Source organism: Carlito syrichta, unplaced genomic scaffold, assembly GCF_000164805.1.
Source record: "Carlito syrichta isolate Samal-C Ts95f unplaced genomic scaffold, Tarsius_syrichta-2.0.1 Scaffold314837, whole genome shotgun sequence".
NCBI classification, from domain to species: domain Eukaryota; kingdom Metazoa; phylum Chordata; class Mammalia; order Primates; family Tarsiidae; genus Carlito; species Carlito syrichta.
The window spans coordinates 21,356-47,965 of record NW_007258933.1 but is presented as its reverse complement, the minus strand read 5'-3'; the positions used below and the strand labels follow the sequence as shown (position 1 = coordinate 47,965).

At 39.3% G+C, this 26,610-nt stretch overlaps 1 protein-coding gene across 4 annotated transcripts in view; it reads right to left on the bottom strand.

Annotated features, from left to right (window-relative positions):
* Nucleotides 1-25,271, bottom strand: part of EFL1 (elongation factor like GTPase 1) — a 146,831-nt gene extending 121,560 nt beyond the window's left edge. For 3 of the 4 annotated variants that reach the window (XR_002481216.1, XM_008072057.1, XM_021705934.1), the window contains exons 1-5: nt 25,162-25,271; nt 21,453-21,520; nt 14,353-14,437; nt 2,055-2,188; nt 622-759 (exon numbers count right to left, since the gene is read on the bottom strand). Coding sequence is in view for 2 of the 4 variants with exons in the window: in XM_008072057.1 (XP_008070248.1) it covers nt 622-759; nt 2,055-2,188; nt 14,353-14,437; nt 21,453-21,520; nt 25,162-25,252 (516 nt within the window). In the remaining 2 variants the exon portion in view is untranslated. The remainder of the gene's footprint in view (nt 1-621; nt 760-2,054; nt 2,189-14,352; nt 14,438-21,452; nt 21,521-25,161) is intronic. The other variant, XM_021705933.1, reaches the window with a different exon arrangement.
* Nucleotides 25,272-26,610: the final 1,339 nt, after the last annotated feature.

Sequence of the window (26,610 nt, the reverse complement as noted above, 5' to 3'; positions counted from 1 at the left end):
GTTCTTTCCCTAATTCTCTACCTGCAAACACCTACTTTTACTAGGCTTCCACAGAGACTTCTAACTCCTTCCCTCTTGACCTAGACCTAGGTTGGGTGGCCCTCATCTACTATGCTCCAAATCACATCCATTATTCTCCAAATCTCTTCTTACCTGTTTATCTCCCCTTCTACCCTGTGAGTTATTTGAAAACGGGAACTCTGACCTGTGTATCTTATATTCACAATCCCTAATAATTCATTTATTCAAAAAACATATATATTTTTATATATAAAATCTTTGCTGAATAAATAAATGAATGCTTGAGAAAAATTTTGTCTAAAGATAGGAAATAAAAACCATAGAGTTTCCTAATATTGTTTCACTTTGGAACCAAGCTACAAAGTTTTAAACAAGAGAACCCATTCTCCAAGCTTTATACTGATGGCTGCTTCCAGGAGATGGCAAAGACTACTGAAAACATGCTTATTCTGTTGCCTCTGTTATAGCATGACTCCAAATATGTATTAATCTTAAGTGGAAAAGTTCAGTTTTCTGTAGCAATGCCTCATACTCAACTTAGTAACTTCCTTACAACTCTTCTTCACGCCCCAATTTTTAAAATACTGAAGAATAAAATACCTGTTCTAAAATATTCTTGAGGTGAGAATAGGCCTCCTGTGGGCTGAATTTCAGTTCCACTATCAAGCGATCGATCTTATTAATCACTAAAACTGGACGAATGTTTTCAAGCCAGGCTTGTCGCAGAACCGCCTGTGTCTGATAAAAACAGAAAGAATATAAAATTCATTATTTGAAATAAAGCACATAAGAAAATCTTATCAGCTAACTCATTCTCATATTCCTTTATCACAACTCAAACTATGACAGTCAGACAAAGGTATTCACTGGCATTCACAAAGTATATACATATGGCATAGCGGCAAAGAACTACAGAAATCACCTTTGCCTTTATGGAATTGACAGTTTTATTTAAGAAGGATAAATAAAATGTGTAAAGACATAAATTTGGTGGCAATATATGTGTGTACAAATATATGTACACAACACAGTTAAGTGAGTAATTATAAAACAACCATTTATATTGTCAGAACACAAGTCAAAAAACAAAACATTTCCCTGATCATACCCTCATCTCTTAAAGGTAACTTCTGTTCTGTTATTCTAAAGTCAGATGTGTAATTTCACTTATCCTGTCAAGAAGCCCAAGACACTGACTAAGGCTATGCTTCTCAAGTTGGTGTTACTGTGCCATTTGGGGAAATCAGATGGGAGATTACAGGATAATCATAATATATCTTCTAATATCAAATTTCCTCCATTTGAGTAACAAACCTTTTATTATTCTTAAAAAAAAATTAAAACAAAAACTAAAACCCAAACATGGGTATATTAAGGAATAGCATACAAAAGAGGTATCTTTCTTTTAAAGAAAAAAACGTAAATTTTCAAAAGAAATGAACTTAGTCACTCTGAGCTCCAGCCCCACCAAAGCTGTTTGTTCACCCTGGTCTTAGGGATGAATTTTTCCAACTTTGGCAGGAATAGATGAGAAATACTGGACTAAGGATATGGAAGAGAAAAAGGGAAGTATGAAGAGAGTGTGTGTGATGTGTGTGTATGTGTGTGGATAGAGACGCACATGTAGACTGAGAAGCCAACAAAAGAGAGTTTCTATCTAGGAGAGGAATAGCTCGGTATCTTGCCATCAACAACCTCTCGCAATTCAAAAACCATTTCTATTAGAGTAAAACCTCCAGATTCCTCCTCAAATTCAACATTTCTCTCATTCTGTTAAGTCTCTGTCTTAGAGGATATCACAGACATTTCAATCCAAAGTATCCAAAGCTAAACTCATCATCTCTTAGATCCCTTCAAAACTATTGATTTATAAAACTCCATCACAGACCGAAATATTACCAGATGTGAAATACAAAACTAACATTCTGATTGTCGGTGAAATGTCCAAGAGGCACATAGCAATCAATAGTCAGTTCCTCCTCTTTCCCAACCTTCTTTAACCATTTAAACATTTTCACATTACAACCCATCACCTGGGGACAGACTCCTTCCACAGCATCTACCACAATGATGCACCCATCACAAATGCGAACAGCTGTTGATACTTCTGAGGAAAAATCCACATGTCCTGGAGAGTCTATCAGATTAATCAGGTACTCCTCATTACCTGTGATAAAATTTGAAAACACATTTTCAGTTGTGCAGGTATATAAATATTCCTCAGACATTCTAGAATAAGAAAGCTTCTAAGAAAAAAACTGAATGAAGCTAAAGCAGCCAAAAGCTCAATCAACAGCTATCATTCCAACTTTAGCCACTAATGGGAATAAGAATTCCAAATAGCATCTATATAAAATTTTAGAGGATTTTACTATTCTAATAGCTATCATGTACTAGGAGCTTAGTGGGGGCCAAACACTGTGCTAAACACTTTTAATATGCTCATTACTGAATCCTTATGCTACCTCTATGAGACAAATATTGTGGTAGGGGCATTCCCAGAACAAAGAGAAAGTGATGTGATGTAGTCAATGTATAGGTGTGCGTGTGCAACCCTGCTAACATTCCTGTGCCATGAAATACCCAACCAAAATGTACATTGCCATATAAGGGAGACAAAAGGGTTAGAATGTATAGGAAAGTTAGCAAAAAGTATATAAGGCAAGGCCCCACTGCGTTCGGGACTCAGCCTTTGGATGTGAATCTGCTGAGCTAGTGCCAGCACAAATAAATGCTGCTTCCTGGCAAAGGAGCCTCTGTGTCCTATCTCTCTGTAAAGAATTCTGCCACAATATTACTATTCTCATGTCACAGATTAGGAAATTGAGACTGAAAGAAACCAACACCTAAGAGCCTGACAGCAAAATTTGTTCAAAGGTGCCAAAAGTGCCAACTTAAAAGATACAAAGCAGCCGGCCAAGTTCTTATGTACAACTTCTAAGAGAGCAGTGTGTGAATCCGCTCAATCAAAATTTAGATTCAATTCTAGAAAAACTTACAGAGCAGTCACTGTGTGCCATGCAGTGTGCTACATGCTCTTACATATATTATCTCCTTTAGTTTTCACAACAAACAAATGTATTAAGCTCACAGTAGGGTGACAACTCATACTGATTTGTTCATTTTTAGCAGTGACATCCTGCATCCCATCAAAGCCCTCAGTCCTAGGCAAACCAGTAAAGAATTGGTCACCTTAGGTTATAGAGATTTATCATTAAAATATAATCTGGTAAAAAATGTTAAATATATATATAAAATCTGGTAAACCATGTGGAAAAACAGTAATACTTTAGAATTCTACACTCATTCCTCATTACTGCTAAATTTGATATAATTTTCTCTTAAAGGTAAAATAATTATTTGAATGCTCAAACTTATACTTTTGCTCCTCCCTTTAATTCAGTGTTTATAAACTTTAATGTGTTCAAGAATTACTATAGGGTTGAAAGCTATACAGGCTAAATATTCTTTATCTTAAATTCTTGGGAGCAGGAGGGCTTCAGATTTTGGATTTTTTCAGATTTTAAAATATTTGCATTACACTTACCATTAGAGCACACCAAATCTGAAAATCCAAAATGCTCCAATGAGCATTTCCTTTAAGTATCAAGTCCACATTCCAAGAGTTTCAGATTTTGGTGCACTTTGGGTTTTAGATACTCAGATTTGGGATGCTCAACCTGCAATTTATGGACCAATTAAAGGATTTTTGCCCATGTAATTTTAATGACCTGACTTGTGTCCTAGTTGATACTGATGATGGTAAAAGAAAACAACAAAAACAACAACCAGAGCTAACATCTGTGGACTGCCTATTTGTGTCTAAGCATATTATAGACATTATTTATTGTTTACTTACAACAACCATCATTAGTAGTTGCTCCAGGACCCTGGTTATTCCCATTTTATAGAGCAGGTAACCAGGGCACAGAAAAGCTAAGTATCTTTCTCAAGAACATCCAGCTAGAACTCAACTCTGAGGTTAACTACCTAAGATCAAACAATTCAAAGTGACAGAGTTCAAACCCATCTAATTCCAAAATCCATACATTTAACCACTATACTCAGGACAGTGGTAAATTTCACCCCACATGCCAAGACTTCACTGATAGTGAATTCCTGAAACTCTAGGTTAAGGGTTTCAGAGCGTACTGGGGCTCAGTGGGAAAGACTGCCATCAGTTAGCAACAAACGTCTTCCTTCCTCCCCTGCACCTCTGAATATTTTCACACAAATAGTTTTATAAGGAACCTTTGCTCTGCTGCACCTACCAGGGAAAGCTCCAACCAGAGTAAACAATGAACATCTCCACAGAAAATCAAAAAACTCAAATAACCAGGGCCCTGGAGCAATGGCCCACTGTGACTTAATGAAGTCTTTCACTGTCAGATCTCACAGCACCAATTCTCCCAGCCACCCCTCTTGGATAAGCACCATGGTCTCAATCTAATAAATTAGAAAAAAATGAACAAGTTAAAAGCAATACTGTGAGATTTTTGGAACCCACTCAGCATTTTCTTAGCCTAACCTTTCATTTCGCAGGTAAACAAAATAAAGCCCCCACAAGATAAGAGATTTACGCAAGATCAGAAAAAGAAGCCAGAAACATACCCAGGTCTGTCTAATGATCTAATGATCTCAGTTCTTGAGTTCCTTTATACTTTGCAGCTGGAGAAACAACCCTTGCTTGTTCATTTGGCTAATCTCCAGACTATAGGGTGGGAGAACTATAAGTACTTCTCCAGTCTTTATCTGTGATAATACCTGGACTTCAACAGAAATTTCAGAGACTGGGTCTCCTATCAAGTTCTTTACAGATTCTAACACTGCACTCATACAGAAATCTCAGGCTTCCTATACAACAGTGCTCTTATCTTTTACTGAGGTTACAGACCTTTGGGATAATACCCAGAAAAATAAACACCTATATAACTATGCCACCCTAATTATGCATCCATTTCCAGACTCTTTTAAATTCATTCAGGGGCGGTAAGTTCAGATTTAGAAGGCAGCAGAAAGCTAGTGATACACCAAATGCTACCATCTGAAAATCTATATCCTGAGAAATAAAAGTGTGTGATCAAATAATGCAGCTGGGAAATACAGGCAATCTTGGAGTTCACAACACACATATATCCACATGAAAGGTTCAGAGAAACCTTATAGTAATAAAAAAGACTGTCCAAGCCGGACTCGGTGGCTCAGCCTGTAATCCCGCGCCTTTGGGAGGCTGAGGTGAGTGGATTGCCTGAGCCCGCGGGTTCAAGACCCGCCTGGGCAGCGAGACCTCATCTCTACCATAAATCAAAAAAATCAGCCGGGCGTGGTAGCGCGTGCCTGTAATTCTGGCTACTCGGAAGGCTGAGGCGGAAGGATCGCCGGAGCCCAGCAGGTCGAGGCTGCGGTGGCCGGGAGCGGCCACTGCACTCCAGTCTGGGCAACAGAGTGAGACTCCAACTCAAAACAAAAAAAAGACTGTCCAACTCTGCTTATCCTGGAGTTCCTCGAATGCATTTAATGGTGAGAAAGAAGTGTTGTGGTCAGTCACACAGCTGACAAAGGCTCAGTTCCGAGCCAGACCTCCCCCAACTCCTTTTTCAATGCCTTTTTATCTTGACCTTTTCCAAATAACTTCAAACTAAATTTCAACAGTAGAAGGAAAGAAGTCCCATATCCATTAGGGGGAAAACGTTCATAAGCACAGTTCTTCTGCTGAAATTTTAGCCACATTATGCCTCTTTAGAACTTGTTTCTTTGAATGCCACCTTGGTGTAACCATCAAATTTAAAAATACATAAAAAGTGATCGGGCTTATTATGCTAGATATTATCATTACTACACACAGAATTCATTTAAAAAATAAAGAAGGCATAACACTTTTCAGGAGGCAAAACTTTTTAAGCATGCTGAATGATCCTTCTGATTTGTGACACAGAGATACTCAAGCTTCAGGAAGAATTAGTTGTGGCCTAGATTGACTGACTTCCAAGAGACTCCTGGTCCAAGTGAACAGGCTGGAAGTATTGATTCCTAGGACTGCTACCAAATGCTAGAAACCACTCTGTCCCTGAAAAAGGTTCTTTACCTTTGACTTCATTTTTACACATCTCAACCCTCAAAGGGTCGCTGTAAAGATTAAATATAATCACCTGTGTCCAGAAAAAAGATATCTTGTTCAGATTAAAACTATCATGTACCTTAGGCCTAGCATCAACTGAATGTTTCGAAGAAGCACATTCATTAACTCAAGAGGGAAAAACATGATTCTGTCAAACAAGGAATAAAGAACTCTTCCCCCCAGCTTTATTCCAAAAGGAGTAAGACAAATTAGGACCATGAGTAAATGTTAACATGGTCAAAAGGAAAAGGAAGCTACTGTCTCTGAATAAGAAAGACTTTCTGGTGCGTGCTGCTGGTCTTGTTTGAATCTGAATGACATGAGTTAGTATGCCCATGGCCTAGTCGCCCCCCATGGAGAGTAAGACCTGAAAGCCATAGAGCCGAAACCAACACAGGTATAAACTGTCCATCTACCCACAATAACTAACTCCAATAGAGGTATTTACAAAGTCATCAACTTGCATATGGACATCTCTGAAGTAAACTGCTATATCCTTGGTCTCCACATTTTAAGAAAATCCTGGCTGTAAATGGCTGTCACTTGGATGAATCCCAAGTGTACCACCAAACCTGGTTATTAGCTAGCTTATTGCCTGAGGTTGCTAACTAAAAGTCCATAAACTAAAGCCCACAGCAGTTATGTTCCGCATGGTATTTTACAATTTTTAAATACGTTGCCAACATTTTAAAAATTGGGAAACTTTTACCAAAAATCTTGATGCCAACTTTTTCTGGAGAAAAAAAAATTCCACAGGGCATCGATCCAACTGGAGATGAATGGTACTGGCCTACGCCCTAGGCATCGGGGGATGTTTCATGGGTGGGCATAATTCACTCTCTAGACTTCAACTGTCCCATCCAGCCTGCCTCACTTATACAGAGGTGTCAACACCATGTCAAGAACCAATAATACATACTTAATAATCACTTTTGACAGATGTTGAAGTAAGGAGACTATTTTGGGGTAAAAAGTAAGTTAGATATTTACCTCATGTGCACGTGCACACAATTTGTTGGATTAAATATAAAACACTGAAAATACAAGCCAGGTGCAGTAGCTTATGTCTGTAATCCCAGCACTTTGGGAAGCTGAGGCAGGAGGATCACTTGAGGCCAGAATTTCAAGATAAGTCTGGGCAACATGGCAAGACCCCATCTCCACAAAAAATTTAACTCTTTACACTTGGAGACCTCACAGATCATCTACTGGCATCTCGACCATACTTTTTTTTACAAAATAGTGAAAAATAAATCACTTCATATTAAATAGCATAGCACTGGAACCAATTATTTTATTATAATGATGTTTGGCTTATAATGGAATTTTGGACATTAAGAAACTTATTTGTGGAAAAAACCAAACATTTTTTTTTTTTTTTGAGTTGGAGTCTCACTCGGTCGCCCAGACTGGAGAGCAGTGACCGCTGCCGGCCACCGCAGCCTCGCCTGCTGGGCTCCGGCAATCCTTCCGCCTCAGCCTTCCGAGTAGCCGAAATTACAGGCATGCGCCACCACGCCCGGCTGATTTTTGATTTATTGTAGAGATGAGGTCTTGCTACCCAGGCGGGTCTTGAACCCGTGGGCTCAGGCAATTCACTCACCTCAGCCTCCCAAAGGCGCGGGATTACAGGCTGAGTCACTGAGCCTGACTCAAAACCAAAATTTTATATCTTTTTTTTTATTTTGGGGAGTCACCATCTCACTCTGTTGCCCAGGCTGTGGCACGCTCACAGCCACCGCAGCCTCGACCTGCTGAGCTCAGGCGATCCTTCCACCTCAGCCTTCCAAGTAGCTGGAACTACAGGTGTGCGACGAGATCTCATCAAGTTGCCCTGGCTGGTCTTGAACCCTTGAGCTCAGACAAACCTCTCACTTTGGCCTCCCAAAGCGCTGGGATTACAGGCTTGAGCCACTGTGCCTGGCTAGATCTTTTCTTTATCTAGTGTGTGGTAATGATCTGCCTTCAACTTCAAAAGTCTCTTTCTTTTAAGGCTACAGTAACTTATCTATCTTTTCATGTTATGCCATATGATACAAAGGGTACACCCATAACTGCCTTTCTTATACAAAGCACTTCACACATTCTCTTTCTACATAACCCCAGCTGATATTTTTAATGCATATGTTAGTATATATTCGATCTCCTTATTTGCTTTTTCATTAAATGTGAATGGAAAACTTTAAGAAAACATATTTTTGAAAAATCTGGGCTGGTATAAGTTTGTCCTGCATAAACACCAGCAATCTCTTTATGTCCCCTGAGAACAGACATCTCTCAGTGGTTTGCTAAATTTACAATGTCTCCTCAGAGGGAACATCCAAGTGCAAAGGGCTAAAAAGATGAATTAGGCCCCGGGGAAGTGGCTCACACCTATAATCCCAGCATTGTGAGAGGCCAACACAAAAGGAGTGCTTGAGCCCTGGTACTAGAGACCAGCCTAGGCAGCATAGTGAGACCTCATCTCTACAAAAAAAATCAAAAAATCTGCCAAGTGTGGTGCTGCACACCTATATTCCCAGCCACTCAGAAGGCTGAGGCAAGAGGATCGCCCGAGACCAGGAGGTCAGGGCTGCTGTGATCATGCCACTGCATTCCAGTCTGGGCAACAGAGTGAGGCTCTGACTTAAAAAAACAAAAACACCAACTGCTTGGAAGGCTGAGGTAAAGGATCACCAGAGCTCAGCAGGTCGACATCGGGGTGGCTGTGAGCGTGCCACTGCACTCCAGCCTGAGTGACGAAATGAGACTCTAGCTAAAAAAACAAAAACAAAAAACAAACAAACAAAAAAACCCCAAAAAACCAAAAATTAAAAAGACAGTTACATTTCTATACACCAACAACAAACAGGCTGAGAACTGAATACAAAACACAATCCCATTCACAAGAGCCACACAAAAAAATTAAATATATCGGCACTCACCTAATCAGAGAAGTAAAAGACCTTCACAATGAGAACTACAAAACACTGCTCAAAGAAACCAAGGATGATACAAACATATGGAAAAACATTCCACGTTCATGAGCTGAAGAATCAATATTGTCAAGATGTCTACCCTACCCAAGGCAACCTATAGATTCAATGCAATCCCAATTAAACTACCAACATCATTTTTCACATACCTAGAAAAGATAATTCAGAATTTCATATGGAAGCAAAAAAGAGTGCAAACAGCCAAAGCAATTGTCAGCAAAAGCAAGAAAGCTGGAGGCATCATACCTCCGGGCTTTAAACTATATTACAAGGCCACAGTAATCAAGACAACATGGTACTGGTACAGGACTAGGCAAACAGATCAATGGAACAAGACAGAGAATCTGGGAAAAAAAACCTGGTCCTTCAACCAACTCATCTTTGACAAAGCCATCAATATCAAACATGGGGGAAATTAATCATATCTAGCAAATGGTGCTGGAAAAACTGGCTAGCTGTGTGCAGAAGAATGAAACTGGATCCCTACCTATCACTATATACAAAAATCAATTAAAATACGATCAAGGACTTAAATGTAAAACCTCACACTACAAGAACACTAGAAGAAAATGCAAGGAACACCTAGATATCAGAGCAGGCAATAAATTCATGACCAAGTCCTCAAAAGCAAATGCAACAAAAGCTAAGACAGACATATGAGACCTTATCAAACTGAAGTTTTTGCATAAAGAAACCATTAAAAGAGTAGAGACAACCAATGAAATGGAAAAAAATATTTACAAGCTGTGCATCGAACCAAGACCTAACACCCAAGGGACCTAACCTTGGTCCCTAACCAAGACCTAACACTTCAAGGGACTCAAACAAATTGAAAGGAAAAAAACCAACAACCCAATTAAAAAGTGGGCAAAGGACATGAACAGATAGTTCTCAAAGGAAGACATACAAGCAGCCAATAAACAAATCAAGAAATGCTCAGCCAGAGAAATGCAAATTAAAACTACAATGAGATACCACCTAATACCAGTAAGGATGGCTATTGTTAATAAATAAATAAAAAACACCGCTGGCACCACAGCAGGCAAAAAGGGACGCTTCTACAATGTTGATGGGAATAGAAGCTAATTCAATCTCTATAAAAAGCAGTGTGGCAATATCTCAAAGAACTAAAATTCAAGCTTTCATATGATCCAGCAGCCCCCCTCCTGGGAATATACCCAGAGGAACATAAACTGCTCTACCAAAGACACCTGTACACGCATGTTTACTGCAGCACTACTCACAATAGCAAAACTATGGCACCAGCCCAGATGACCATAGAAAGTAGACTAGATAAAGAAAATGTGGTACATATATATATATATATATATACATATATATATATATATATATAAAATGGAATTTTCTTTTATGCGTTGGAGTCTCACTCTGTCGCCCAGATTGGACTGCAGCAGCATGCTCATGGCCACCACCCCTGCATCGACCTGCTCAGCTCAGGTGATGCTTCTACCTCAGCCTTCCAAGTAGCCGAAACTACAGGTGCAACTATCACACCAGGCTAATTTTTTTTATTTATTGTGGAGATGAGGTCTCACCAAGTTGCCCAGGCGGTTCTTGAACCCATAGGCTCAGGCAATCCCCTCACCTCAGCCCCCAAAGTGCTGGCATTACAGGCTTGAGCCACTGCGCCCAGCCTACATGAATGAATATTATGTAACCATAAAGAAGAACAAAATCATGGTCTTTACAGCAACTTGGATACAGCTGGAGACCATTACACTAAGCAAATTATCACAAAAACAAAGAACTAAATACCGCATGTTCTCACTTACTAGCAGGCCCTAAACACTAGTCACATTGGCACAAGGGTAAGATGGGTAGACACCGGACGTTGCTATGGGAGAGTGGGAGAAAAGAGGGAGGGGGACAAGTGACAACACACTGGGTACCTGGTCTACTATTGGGGGACAGAGAGCCCAAACTTCACCTGCATGCAACCTACTTATGTAGTAAATCCTCTTGTTTTATTTTAAAATTAAAATAAAAAATAAAAAAGGAATTAGATAAAAAGCTTGAATGCAAAAGTTCTGCAAAAGTTCAGATACAAAAAATGGCTTAGAAATAACAGCACCATACCTTTTGAGATTATTCAAAGAATAGTTCAAGAATTTCACATTATTTAGCTTACTTGAATATAATTTCTCTCTTCTACATCTGGATTCTAGGCTAATGGATTCAAAGGTATTACATCCCCCTTAGGATATTTTATAGAATGCACATTGTTGAGAGTACTAACTCCTGAAATGACAAGATGAATGTATGGTAACTTTGTGGAAGGGCACAAAAAGAGGTTGGTAAGAAACAGAAAATAACAAAATTTAACAATATGGTCCCAACATTTATAGCAAATTTTGGTCACAAATGTAAAGATAACAGAGGCTCCATTTTCTCAGGGAAGAAACTGGGTTCCTGGAAAATGCTAAGATTCACCTTAATAGTTTTCAACATCACTTCTATAAGTTTTTAAGACTTATCTGTTTACTTTAAAATAGAATAAGATCTTATATTCCAATCCAAATAAAAATTTGAAAAAATTTTTGAAAGTTGGTTAAATTAAGAGTTGGAATCAGAGAAAGAACTTAATAAACATTTAGTACACAGATTCTCAACTAAGATGGCACTGGAAGGGGGTGGGAAGGAGGGGAAGGCATGGTATAAATAAAAGTTACCTGTGGATCTTCAATGATCAGGTTTTCCCTTCTTCCTTCAATCTAGGTTCCCCTTTAGACTGTCTCACCTTCATAGTAGGAAATACTCCATTCTGGTCAATCAGTAGTAAGATATAGATAAAAATATATCTCATCTCTCAGGGGTTCTGAGAGGATTTGTCCCAATCAACATTCTCAGCCTCTATCTTTACTTTGTAGCCTTGGAAAAAAAGGCTTTCAAAATTGTTAAGTATGGTGAGTGTGTAGCTTAAAGTCCCTTCTATGTAGTGGTGCCATGCTCATAGAGAAACATCTTTGATACTTTATGATTCCACTCCAGTCACTGCTAATTGGACAAGGAGGTGACTCTTCAACCCAAGGACAGCCAACAGATGCAACCTCTGCAATGTTCTGGCATAAAAAGATAAGCTGGTGTCACACTCTGCTCTTGAGACTGCTCAGAAACACAAGAGACTGAAGCAGTAAGCAACAGAAATAAAATGAAAGAACAAACAGGAGTAGGCATAAGAAGTCAAGGCAAAGACAGTCAGGCACGGTGACTCACACCTGAAATCCCAGCACTTTGGAGTGGGAGGACTGCTTGAGGACAGGAGCTTGAGACTAGATTGGGCAACATAGCAAGATTCATCTTTACAAAAAATTAAAAAGTTAGCCAGGCATGATGGTATGTGTCTATAGCACTAGCTAACTTGGGAGACTGAGGCAGGAGGAACACTTGAGCTTAGTAGGTTGAGGCTGCAGTGAGTTGTGATTGCACCACTGTACTCCAGCCTGGGCAACAGCAAGACTAAGTCTCAAAAAAAAAAAGCCAGGCAAGGTGAATGTATGAAGATGGACACAAGACAAGTAGGCAAAAGCTATGCAATACAGAAAAGATATACATAATAATAACAGATATAAAGATAGGCAACCAAATCCAAGGACAACAGTGTTCCAGTGGGAAGATCCATAAGCTTTTCTGATGTGTTCTCAAGGGTCAGCTTGGAACCAGAATCAAAATCTGGCTCCAATTTCTGAGACATCACTCCAATAAGACTCCTGTTTTTCAATTTTCATGAATATTATTCCCAATATCATTTTACATATATTCTTTCAATAATCTATCCTACCCCAATGCAAGCAAGCTTAAGTCTATGTCTGCGCAATCAGTGAAGCATATGTAAAACAATCTAAGAGTAGAACAGCCCAAGGCTACAGAGCTCAATAAGAGAGGTCAAATCAGTCAACTCCCAGGGTCCTATAGCTACTCTCCTACAATGCTACATCAGAAATATAAAAGTTAATTGGAATGGGTGAATTTTATAAACTAGAAACAAAGTACTGAGTAGATCAACTAAAATTGACACTACAGGAATCTTGAAATGAAAACAGATTAATGATCTGAGTATAGAAGAAAGGCTACAAATCTCTTGAAGTCTATAAAATGAGAGAGAAGAAATAAATAGATCCTTGACCCCATTCTCCGAATCACACAATGTGACAGGTGGCTTTTAAAAAAAGAAATGAAGCATAACTTTAAATATTAAACATTGGAAATTCACATGCCTAAGAGCTTCAAAACTGGTTTGGTATAACAGCCATGTCCCACACAGTACATTCCTTGGTGCCAGTGCCAAAGATATGCCACCATGAAGGATGAACCACAGGTCAGCCCATTAGGGAAATAGGATACTTACTGTCTTCTTCTTATATTAATAAAAATATACACCTTATATAAAATTTTCAAGCAGTACAAAAGTAAGTATTTTAAAAAGTACAAGTTTCACCATAATCCAGTCCCTAGAGATAACTACTGTTAAGGGTTTGGTATATATTCTTCCAGACACCTTTATATGCATATATAATATACTTTTATTATCCAAACACATTCATATCTTACAAAAATATTCTCCAGCTTGCTTTTCTGCCTCTTAACATAGCATTTTTTCTTATAAATTACATGTAGATCAAACATTTAACAGCTACACAGTATTTCACAGCATGAATTTATCCATTTAACCACTCTTCTACTGACATTTAGTTTGTTGGCATTTTTTTCACTGATACAAACCTTTTGGTTAATATCAGTGAACATGTATCTCACATACTTATATGACCATTTCTGAAAGAATAAATTCCTAAAAATGGCGTTCTCATTTGTGGACAGCAAACTGGTACTGATCACAGACTGTAAGTATTAATAAATGAGATTCCAAATCGAATATGCAGGCCATAGGGTAGAACAAGGATCTACCTAGGAAATGGAACGCTAAGGCTGAGCCAGCAAAGTCCTAGAGCTCCTGACTTTTCTTGTGAAGAAATCCATACAATCACCTGGTGAAGGGTGTAAGGTGTTAACTGTCAGTTCTTCTACCCTCAAGGCAGTCAGGGGTTGTCATCTACATCTAAGCCTGGACAACCTGACTCTGACAACAGATCATTTAGAGAGACTAGAATAAAATATGTGGAATATAAAGTAAAGGAACTGAAGCATGCAAGTAATTCATGAAGAAAAAGGAGGACATGAAAGATGCAAGGCTTTTTTTCTTTAAAACACAGATTGATTTACCTGTTGCATAATGTAGTGAAATGGCACTGGATTTCATAGTGATCCCTCGGATCTGTTCATCTTCTCTGCTGTCCATGTACCTTAACTGGAAAAATGCAATAGACATATCCTTACTTCCCAATGAATTAAAATGTAACACAAAAATTGGTAGCTCTAGATTTTTGTTTTAAATGATTAAAATTTAAACAATAGAGTTGTGGGGGGGTGGGGTAAGGAATGGGAGCTAAAGATAAAAGTTGGCTGAAAGAAAGCACAACAAATTGAAAAACATTATCACAAGGAATGCATAAATGTATTCAAATACTGCACACGCTCCCCAGCACTTGGGGAAATTTCACCTAGTCATCAAAAGCACAATCATTCCTTATCTAACCATAAGCTGTTCGACAAATTCTGAGCAGAAACTGAAATAGAAGGTCTCTAGAGGCATAAGAAGCTTTTATTCCTTTTTCCAAATTAATATATTTTAAATACATTTAAAAAAATACAGTAAATATTTGTAACATCACCATTTAGTTGTGACTTTCATAATGCATTAAGGTTCCCAAATAAGGACTTGCATCTCATTCTCTAGGATTTGCAGAGCATCATTTAACTGAAGATTCCCATTCCTTTCCAACTCCTCAGCCCGCAGCATCACACTAACCTCCCTCCTCCCTTTCCAGAATGATCTTCCTTGTATCCTGATTCCTCTCTCCACTGTCAAAGATTTGAAAAATTCCTAATCTATTTACTCATTTCTTTCATTCAAAAGCCTTGAGAATAATTTTGTGGTATTTATTGGATCACCATATTTATTCATCCACATTAATTCCTTAATTTTCAGAAAGGATTGCCACAACCTGGGCAAAACCAAAGTCCTAAAAGCTACCAATAACTTCTGACCAAAAGGAATAATCTTTTTCAGTCCTCACTTTCTTGATTCCGATGTAGCCACTGCACAGTCCTCTTTCTGTGCATGTGTCACATGCATATGTGATATTTTTTCAAGAGTCTGAAATCTCATTTTCTTTCCTGATTCTCCTTAGATTCCACTGCTGGTTTCCCTCCAACTTCTCAGGCCTTCCTTCAAAAAGTTGCAGGCCCTTTTAGTCTTCTATATATGTATGCTTTTAAGTACTGAGTTGGTACAAAACATATACAACACATAAAGAATAACAATACAATAAGCACCTGTGTATGCACCAACCCATTTAAAAGGAAAAAAAAAAAAAGAAGTTTCTGTTACTTTTGAAGTCCACTGTGCCCCTGGTTCATAGGTAACCACTATTCTGAACTTTATCTTGGTCATTTCATTACTTTCTTTGTAATTTTTTAAATGTGTGTATCACTAAGCAATACATTATTTAGAGTTGCAAGTTTTAAGTCATCCAATACAAATGAAATCATCCTAAATATACTGTTGTCACTTTTTCTTTGCTCAAAATTATCTTCCTGAGAATCACCCATATTGATGCATATATTTATAATTCGTTCATTTTCATTACTGTAGGACCCTACCTCACAAATCTACCATACACATTGATCCATTCTATTACTGAGAGATATGCAGATTGATTCCAGATTTTCTGTAACTATAACTGACCTGATAGAAACAACTTAGGGTCTCTTATACACTACCTAGGAGAATTTGAGTTATAAAATTTGAACGTCTTCAATCTAACTAGATAGTTCCAAATTAGTTTCCAAATAGTTGGGCTGATCCATACTCTCAACAGTGGAACAGTACTTTTGTTCCATAACAACAAAAGTTGATAGTTGGATTTTATTTTTTATGTCAGATGGGTGATAAATAGCATAGTGTAGTTTTAACTTACATTTCTCCTATTAGAATTGGGACTGAGTATATCCTTTTGTAATATATTATATTGACCATTTGGCATTCCTTTTCTGTGAGCTTCCTCCACAAGATTTTTGTCAATGTGCCCACTGGTTGTACTACAGGCTTATTTTATTTTGAACAGGAGTTATTTATAGTTTCTGAATATTAATCCTTTGTCTATGATTTGTTATTAATATTTTCCCCCAGTTACCTGGCTGGTTTTTTCATTATTTTTATGGCACCTTTGTTAAATATGTTCTTAATTTTAATTAACTGAATTAATCAACCTTTTATAAAATGATCTGTACTTTTTTTGCCCTAAGAAAACTCCTCTTAAGATCATAAAGATATTACCCTATGTTGTTTTTTAAAAACTTTACAGTTTTACCTTTCATACATAGGTACTTTAACTACAAGCAATTAATTTTTGTGTGTGGTATAAGCAGAAGTCCATTTTTTCCCTCACATGGATAACCAAATGCCCAAGGAACCACCTGAGAGGTTCATCTTTTCCCCACAAAGCTGAAGTCTCAGCCCACATACGTGTGTGTCTGTTCTAGACCTACTATTCTGGGCCATCAGACGATTTTATGCCTCAGTCAATTCCAAACCACATTCATAATAAGTCTTGCTAATCCAGTAAGATATATTTCTACACCCTACTCTTCTTCATTCAGCCATGTCTTTCCTAGTTATTTGTTTGTTTATTTGCTCTTCTGTATGGATTTTAAAAATAAGCATGTCAATTTTAATTGGAAAAAAAAAAAGGTTGGGATTTTTACTGAAATTGCTTCATCTATATAGATCCAAGATTTAAATGTCATTTTTTAAACAGTGAGTACCAATACCTGAACATGGCATATCCCTCCATTTATTTAAGTTTTCTTCAATATCTCGCAGGTACTTTTTTTTTTTTTTAAAGAGATAGGTACCACTCTACCACCCAAGTTGGGATTCAGTGGCTCAACCATACCTCACTGCAGCCTGCAACTCCTGGGCTCATGTGATCCTTCCATCTCAGCCTCCTGAGTAGCTGGGATTACAGGTGCGAAGCACCACACCCATGCAGGTATGTTTTTAATGGTATATATATTTTTTCTTTCCCCATAAGAGCAAAGAGACAATTAGGACAAATCCCTCCCACTATGGAAGCTCTTCTGTCCTCTCAATAAATCCTGCTTTCTCACACATACAAACACAAAAAGAGAGCAAAGAGACAATTAAATGGCATATATTTTTAAATTACTGTATATTATCTACTTGTTGCTCATGTGTACTTCTTTTCAGTAATTTTTATATCTTAAACCTGCTAGGCGGGGCACTAAGCAGAAAAAATAACTCCAGCCTGGGCGGCAGAGTGAGAGTGACTCAAAAACAAAAATTAAAAAAACCTGCTAAATTGTTATCAATATCCTAACAATTTATTTATATACTCTGAGCTTTCTACAAAGTCATATCATCTATTAATAATACAGATGATATTCCTTTGTAATTTCACATTTTTTTTCTTTTTTTGCCTTATTATAATTAGAACCTCTGGTACAATGTAAAATAGAAGTTATAATACAATGAGCTTCTAGAAGGGTACAACAGCCATCCTTGGCCTTATTTCTGGCTATAGTACCTCATCATCAAAAACAATCTTCACTGTAGGTTTTTTTACAAATAACCCATATAAGATTACAGAAGTTCCCCTCTGTAGGCTACCCTGTGAAGAGGTTTTATTACAACAGATGTTAAATTTTATTAAATGTCTTCTGTATCTATTGAAATGACTATTTTATTCCTTTAATCCATTAATATGATATTACAGTTAAGCTAATCTTGAATTCCTTGAGATAAACTCTATTTGGCTATGAAGAACTAACTTTTTATATAACACTGGATTCAACGCTGATTGGTCAATGAGAATTATAATTTTTATATCCATAATCATAAGGTTGGCATGCAATTCTCCCATCTTATATTATCCTTAACACACTTTTGGTATAAAAGTTATGCTAGCTTCATATGATCTGGAGAGTATTTCTTGTTGTTGGGTTTTTCTCCCCTATACTTCAAAAATGGTTCAAGTAGGAGTGAAATTATTAGTTCCTTAAATGTTTAGCAGAAACAGCAAGTTTAGAAATCTGCCTTTTCTTTGTGGAAAGATTGTTGCCAACCAATTCCATTTCTTAAATGACTATAGAATAATTCAAGTTTTCTGTTTTTTCTTGACTTTCTTTTAGTAAGTTATGTATTCCAGACATTTTTCCATTTCACCACTTTTAATCTTTTGTAAAGTCATTCATTTAAAAATATTTATTTATATATTCTATACTTTGTATATTTCTCAAGTACAGTTAGTCACCTGTATTAGAAATATTGGCTGGTCAAATGTTCCAAATGTTCCTTAACAATGTTAACAAAAGGCCGGGCATGGTGGTTCAAGCCTGTAATCCCAGCACTTTGGAAAGCGGAGGTGAGAGGATTGCCTAAGCCCATAGGCTCGAGACTAGCCTGGGCAACTTGGTGAGGCCTTGTCTCTATATCAAAAAATTAGCCAGGTGCGGCAGTGCACATTTGTAGTTACAGCTACTTGGAAGGCTGAGGCGGAAGGATCGCCTGAACCCAGAAAGTCAATGCCGGGTAGCTGTGAGTGTGCCACTGCACTCCAGCCTGGGCAACAGACAGACTGAGACTCTGACTCAAAACACACACACACACACACACACACAAAACAACCAATGTTAACAAAAACAAGTTTTCTAGCTAAAATAACCATGAAATGTCTATATTGCTAGTAATTTTTAAAAATTAATACTTTATTTTTTTGAACAATTTTAAGTTAACAGAAAGATTAAAAAGTTCAAAGGTTCCCAAATACCCTCTCTCTCCTCTACCTCCAGTTTCCCCTATTATTTATATCTTGTATGAGTGTATGGTGTGATACATTTGTTACAACTGATGAACTAGAATTGACCCATGATTAAAGTCCACAGCTTACATTAGGGTTCACTCTTTAAATTTATAATGATATGTAATGATATGTGTCTACCATTATTATGTCGTATTTGTTAGCTGTGTTACTCTTTACCAAGAACCTTTGGCTTCATTGATCTTTTCCGATAAAATGTCTGTTTTCTACTTCATTAATTTATGATTATTTCATCTACTTACTTTAGAGTTATTATGCTTTTTCTAACTTCTAAAGCGGAGAAAATACAACCACTTCATTATATCACACAACCTAGCCTTTTCAGTTTCCTCTAGATCAGGGGTGCCCAACCCCCAGGTCATGGGCTGCTACCAGACTGTGGCCTGTTAAGAACCAGGCCACACAGCAGGCGGTGAGTGGCAGGCAAGTGAGCAAAGCTTCATCTGTATTTACAGTCACTCTCCATCACTCACATTACTGCCTGAGCTCTGCCTCCTGTCAGAACAGCAGCAGCATTAGATTCTCATAGAGGCACACACCCTATTGTGAACTACACAAGTGAGGGATCTAGGTTGCGTGCTCCTTATGAGAATCTAATGCCTGATGATCTGAGGTGGAGCTGAGGAGATGGTGCTTGCACTGGGGAGTGGCTGTAAATATGGATTAACATTAGCAGTGAGGTTTGACTGCACAGAGATCATAATAAATCAATTTCTTGCAGACTCATATAAAAAATGTATCAGTGAGTGGCAAGTGAGTTGATATACTTCAATTGCCACATCTGGTGGCAGACTTTAAATCAGAATCTAATACTTATTTTAGTCCATGCACGGCCCACCTATTGTTTTATTTACCGCTTCCATCTGTGACTCTTTTTTTTTTTATGGTGAGTTGTATAATTATTTCATCATATATTACAATGTAACAATAATAGAAATAAAGTATACAATAAATGCACTTGAATCATCCTGAAACTACCACCCCCTGGGGCCAAGGAAAAACTGTTTTCCATTATACTGGTCCCTGATGCCAAAAATGTTGGAGACTGCTGCTCTAGACAGTATCTTGGGCCAGCCCCCACTCAATCCATATCAAATGTCCAATTCTCCTTGGTCTACTCCACAGAATTAATTTTGCTTCTCCATCTCCTCCTCGACATTCCCTGTCACCTGATAAATCCTGCTGATTATATGCTAGGTACACTAAAGGATGGAACATCTCTTCATTTTTCTACTGCCAAGTAAATTATTCCAAGTCCTTTCAACTAACAGCTACAAAGAATCTCCTTAATTTTATTTCCTGAAACACTATTTCATCACCATCCTCAGGCTTAAGAAGCCTTTCTTTGGTACTTAGGATAGTTAGGTTACCTTTCAAGGTCTTCTATAATCATATACATTCTGTCGGTATGTTTTCTCTCCTACTAGACTCTAGGCAAACACTCCACCCAAATCAAGCACAACACGGAAATTAGCCTTATTTCCCAACCCCTGATGTCTTATTTCCAAACCACCCAACTCATCCACCTGTACAGAATCTCTCCCTGTGAAATCCTGCACAATGGTGTATCATTTGACTAGTTGAACTTATAAAATATTAATAAAAAGCAATGCAGAAGTAACTGTTTTCCTCACTATCTATTTTACAAACTGGGGGAGACCCAAAAAAACCCTAGAATTACTTTTTGGAGGGCAGGCCCTTGTAGTACAGGTTTCTCCCACTAGATACATATTCTAGGCACTGATTGGTATCAGTATACCAGCTAGCACTGTTGTGAGAGTCTGCATTCAGTTTTAGTACATTTTTTTTTTTGGCGATTCTTTCCATGTGTTTGCCTGTTTCATGATGGATGTTTTAGGAGAATACCTGCCCATACCATGCTGGGTGTTTAGCGGTCTTTGCGCAAAAACCACACAATCCCCATGCCTCACCCTCCCTATTTACCCAATCTACTATTTTTGTTTCCCTGGATTGAAAACAGTCCTCAAAGGGAAACATTTTGTCAGTGTGGAAGAGGTCAAACAACAAATGGCAGAAGCACTAAAAGTCATCAAAAGTTAGCGCGTTCAAAAACAGTTTAGAGCAGTACAAAAAGCACCTCGATGAGTGTACTGCAGCAAATGGAAAGTTTTGAAGGTGACTGAAGTTAAACATGTAAGAATACGTACATAATTTTTTATAAATGAATTCCAATTTTTTTGTTCGGTTTCATCCGTATCTTGCTAAATGGATTGGCAGAGATGCAAGAACTATGTTTTAAACCTTTGTGGATATCTAAAGAACACAGCAAATGGTTCATTACATTGCACATAGCTAATACTTATGAAATGCAGCAAGTATTTATCCAATAAAACAACATACCTTGCCTGCTAGGCGGGTGGAGATGATTCCATTGCTAGATATAAGACAGTCAGCCAGTGTAGTTTTTCCTGTTAAAATAAAATAACAGTATTAATTCAAATCTATGTCTTCGTCTCTTTTGTTTGTTTGTTTGTTTTTTGGGGGGAGAGAATGGGCCTCACTATGTTGCCCAGGTTGGTCTTAAACTCCTGGCCTCAAGTGGTCCTCCTACCTTGGCCTTCCAAAATGCTAGGATTACTGGCATGAGCCACTATGCTCAGCTATGTCTTTTTAAAAATAGGTCGTGAGACGGACTGCACCGACAGATTTAATATCTGGTCATAAGCATTGGTTTAGCAAAGATTTCCTATTTACCTATGCTGGGTGACAAAAGATAAGAGTTTTATTAGACTGCTGAACAGAATAACATTTGGAAGGACACAGATGCTATCACTCCAGTGCTGTAACACAATCTCCAACCCTATGGACTTCATCCACCCTACTTCAAAAGTTGCCAAGCAACCTTTTTTTAAGCACAGAACTTTTCTTATGTTGAAGCTGACTTTACATAAAGAAAAATGAACAGATTTTTAAGTTATGAAGCAAACCATCATGCCAATGAAAATATGGAACATCTGGCAATCAACTTTTGCAAAGTTACTAGAATCTGTCCTATACGAATTAGATCAAGTTTATCACAATTATTACATCAATCATCCCTTATCCATAACAGTGATTGTACTTAAAAACTTAAGACCCTGATAGCACAGAATGACAAAAAGACAGCAATAATTTCTGTCTCTGAAAGGTATACTGAGTAAAAAAATGAATAAAATAGACCCCATGGGTGACCTTAGCTGTCATTTCTTAATGAAAAAAATACTAATTTAGCAAAGAAATTCAGGAAATCTACCCACAGTTCCTATTTACAATATAGCCTGTGGAGGGCATCAGTTACACTGTAGCTACTACCAAAGAAATCTAGTATCCAAACCTAATCCTAGGAATCTACTTTATACCAAAGAAAACTCTTTGAATTTATAGTTATCTTTATTAAACAGACTATAGGCTCGGTAGCTCTGCCTGTAATCCCAACACTTCAGGAGGCAAGTGGATTGCCTGAGCCTGCGGGTTTGAGACCAGTACAGGCAACTTGACGAGACCTCGTCTCTACAATAAATCAAAAATTAGCCGGGCATGGTAGCACGTGCCTGTAGTTCCGGCTACTTGGAAGGCTGAAGTGCAAGGATCACCGCAGCCCAGCAGGTCAACGCTGGGATGGTCGTGAGTGTGCCACTGCACACCAGCCTGGGCGACAGAGTAAAACTCCGACTCAAAAACAAAAGACTACATATGACAAAGTCTATAGAATTTCTTGTGGTACAAATGGTAACTGTCTAAAGAATGCCACGGGTATACATAACCACTGCAGCTAGGTTGCAATAACAAAAGAAGAAACTTTGCTTCAAGACAAATCTTTATTGCACTCTAGGAACTTCAGCAAAACTATGGAAATATATAATTGCCCAACCAGAGATTAATCAGTAGGAGCACTGAAGAGCTTTAATACTGTGAGATTCATTTACCACATAAATATGCATTAGCATATAATCCTAGAGCATCACCTAGGTAGCGCACATCTGTAGTCCCAGTTACTCGAGAGGCTAAGGTGGAAAGATTGCACAAGCCCAGGAAGCCGAGGCTGTTGTGAGCTGTGCTGGTGCCCCTGCACTCCAGCCTGGGGGACAGAGTGAGACCCAACTCAAAAAAAGAAAAAGAAAATAAGTATCAAGACAGCAGGAACTTTGCCTTATTCATGGTCATATCCCTAGGACCAGAATAAGGTTTGGCATATAGAAAACATTCAATAAATATTTGTTGAATGAATGAATCATAGGTTTTCTAGGATAGCACCAGATTAATATAATTTTAAAGGGTAAATTGAAATTAATGTGTTACACACACCCTACTAACTTTCCACATGATTTAATTCATCAAGCAAAAATAATACTTTTATCAGCCCTCATGTTCTCCAAATGTGAGTAGTATAATTAGAGAAACTCCTGGGGCAAGGATTAGTCACTGGATCTGTATAGAAAACTCATTCTCAGTTGACTTCACCTGTAAAGTGATCCATTATCTCCTTCAGCTCCCATACCTCACTTCAGCTCTCATATCAATGACAATAGCCACCTAACTGCTTTTTCTGACTTTCAGTCCATCCTAAGCATGTCTACCAGTCTAATCTGTCTAATGTATTTTTTAATTATATCACCCATTTTATTTTTTCTTCAATGGCTCCCTACTGCCTAATAATTAATGTTAATGATTGTTTTCACCATGAAGCATTTACTTTTCTTCTCATCATCACATTTAATCTTCATCCTATAAGTAGGTATAGTTTTCATCCTATTTTACACATACTGTATACTGGAGCTCAAAAAGGCAAAGTATGTAACTTGAAAATGGAGTTCTGAAGTCAGGTTGTCTAACTCCAGAGCTTAACCCTTAAACTAGCTCCTAACTGGCATGAAAAGCTCAACGAGATGTGACCCAGCTTGCCTCTTCATCTTCTCTCCTAGTCTCTGACCTTCAGGATGATAAATAGATTTCATTTCACATGCTCATTCCACACTTTGCTGTGGCTATCTAAATTCAGAAGGGGGCTGAAATCAAGAGGAGGCTTAGCATGAAGGAGTGCCTTAGTGCCACAGCAGCATCTGTTGGAAGCACACACACCGTACGTAAGCTATCCTTCATCCTGGATTTTGACCACATATAATTCCTTCTCCCTTTGCTGGTACATTCCCACTTGTAATGTTTGTCCCCATCTGTCATCTTGAGCCCCTTTCGAGCATCATCTCTAATACTAATTATGTTCTGAAGCCTTTTCTTAATCCACTCCTCACATTCCAATCCTGTAGCTCTCCCAACCCTAGTAGTCTACATTTTTCTCATGTTTGTCTCATTTTGTCCTTCCTGAACCCTAAAACTTCCTCTACACCTGGGCTGATGCCCTACTCATAAGTCTCTACCTCTGGACATAGCAAAATATTTTGAACTTAGTAGATGTGCAATAAATATCTGGTGAAGTAAACAGGATCACATGACATAGACTCTGAGGATATTACGTCAAGACCTTAAACATATTATATGCAAAGATATTTCAAAAACAAAAACTCAAGTTCTGGCTTAAAAAACAATGTATCACGGCCAGGTGTGGTGGTTCACACCTGTAATTCAAACACTTTGGTGGGGGAATCGCTTCAGCCCAGGAGTTTGAAACCTCCAGCCTGGGCAACACAAGATCTTGTCTTCACAAAATACCAAAAAATTAGCTGGGCGTGGTAGCATGCATCTGTAGTCCCAGCTACTCAGGAAGCTGAGGAGGGAGAATCAACTGAGCCCAGGAGTTTGAGGTTGCAGTGAGCTGGTGAGCCGTGATCATGTCACCGCACTCCAACCTGGGCAAGAGTGAGACCTCAACTCAAAAAAAAAAAAAAAAAAAGGTAGTGACATACTATTTAGAAGATATTAATCAGTAGTTAACCACGTTCACTTCAAACGCTTTACATCAAGTATGCTTCTCCAACATCACAGAAAACTTTTAAAGGAAATAAGGCTTACTCCTAGTAAATATCACTCTTAACCGTCCACAACTTCACTCCACTGAGATATATCCCCACCCCTTATTAACAAAAATAAGCCATGGTTTAAAAAGGAGTCTTACCGTGGTCAACATGAGCCAAAACACAGATATTCCTAATGTTGGCAGTGTTTTTCTGGAGTTGAATCATCTTATCCAAACTATTGAGCACCATGGTTGCTTACGTCCTGTAACTAAAAATTAAATATGGATTACATTAAACGACCCAAAGAGCAAAGGTCGAGGCAAAACAAAAAATAAATATGTTGGGAGCTGACAAGATTTCTCAGATCCCTTAAACTAAGAACCCAATAAAAGTGAACTGACGGAGTGTATACCACGCAGGACGAAGTCCAGCGTGAGCCCTAAAGTTAATATCCTATCATGACTATACTTAGGGAGTTTGCTGCTCCTTCCTGCTCCGACGGCTCGATGAATCATGCAGTTCGCGCTTTGGGGTGCACAGGGATGCCAGCAGCCGGCCGAGCGGGTCGAGTGCTCAGCGAAACGCCTCCAGGCCAATGACCGCGTGCAGGAAGGGTTGTAGGCAGCTGGGAGAGAAGAGATGGCACCTCTCCCGCCTCTCGTCAACCTTCTCCGGGTCCTGCATTCCATCCTTCTCGCCTGCTTCCCCCCAACCTCGGGGTGAGACACGCGCTTCACTACAGCCTACAGAGCCCGAGCAAAGTTTGAGGTCACGTGCTTACCGACCAAGCAGGTGCACCGCAGGGCTTTAACTCCTTTCTAAATAAGAAGAGGGAAAAAAATCGCTGCTCTGCCTTCTCTCCATTTCCGCGGGGTCTCGGGTTCACAAACAGGAGCGGCCGCCCGGACCCTGGGCTGGAAGCCACGGCTCCGCCGACGGCCGCTCCCAGCCCGGGTCGCCCCAGCCCCGGTTCTCCGCGGCGACCCCGGACTCGCAGAACCGCTCAGAGGCCGGACGAGCAAGACGCGACCCCCAGTGCCCGCCCCACTCACCGGCTTCCGCAGTTCCCCCGCCGCGTTCCGCCTCTCCCGACCCCGCCAAGACAAACGAGTCGGAAACGCCGAGAGCGCTGCCGGGCCCGGAACTCCCGCGCGGCAGGGGGCGGGGCCGACGGAGGCGCGCCCTTTGACCCGCGCGCGTCTCTGACGCTACCGGAAGTCAGCCCCGCGTCCGTCGCCTGGATCCCGCGGTTGCCTTGGCTACCGCGGGCGCGGTGGAACCAGAGAAGCGGCTCTTGCGCGGGCACGGTGGAGACAGCCCCGCCAACTGAGGGCATGAGGAGCCAGTGTCTGTGTCAGATTTGTACCTGCGGGTAAGAAGCGCTGGGGGAGCGGCGACCCGGGGCTTGGGGCCGAGCTGGGGCCTCGGTAGACGGAGCCCGCCTCTCGGGAGCCCCGAGAGTGGCTGCCCCCTGCAGATGAAGGGACGAAGGCGCGCGACGTCCCCACCCGCCCGCTACCGAGGGGTAAAAACGTTTCTTCTTTGTAGTCCCGAGGTTCTCTGTCCGAGGATGCAAACTAACGTATCATCCGGAGGCCGGGCGCGGT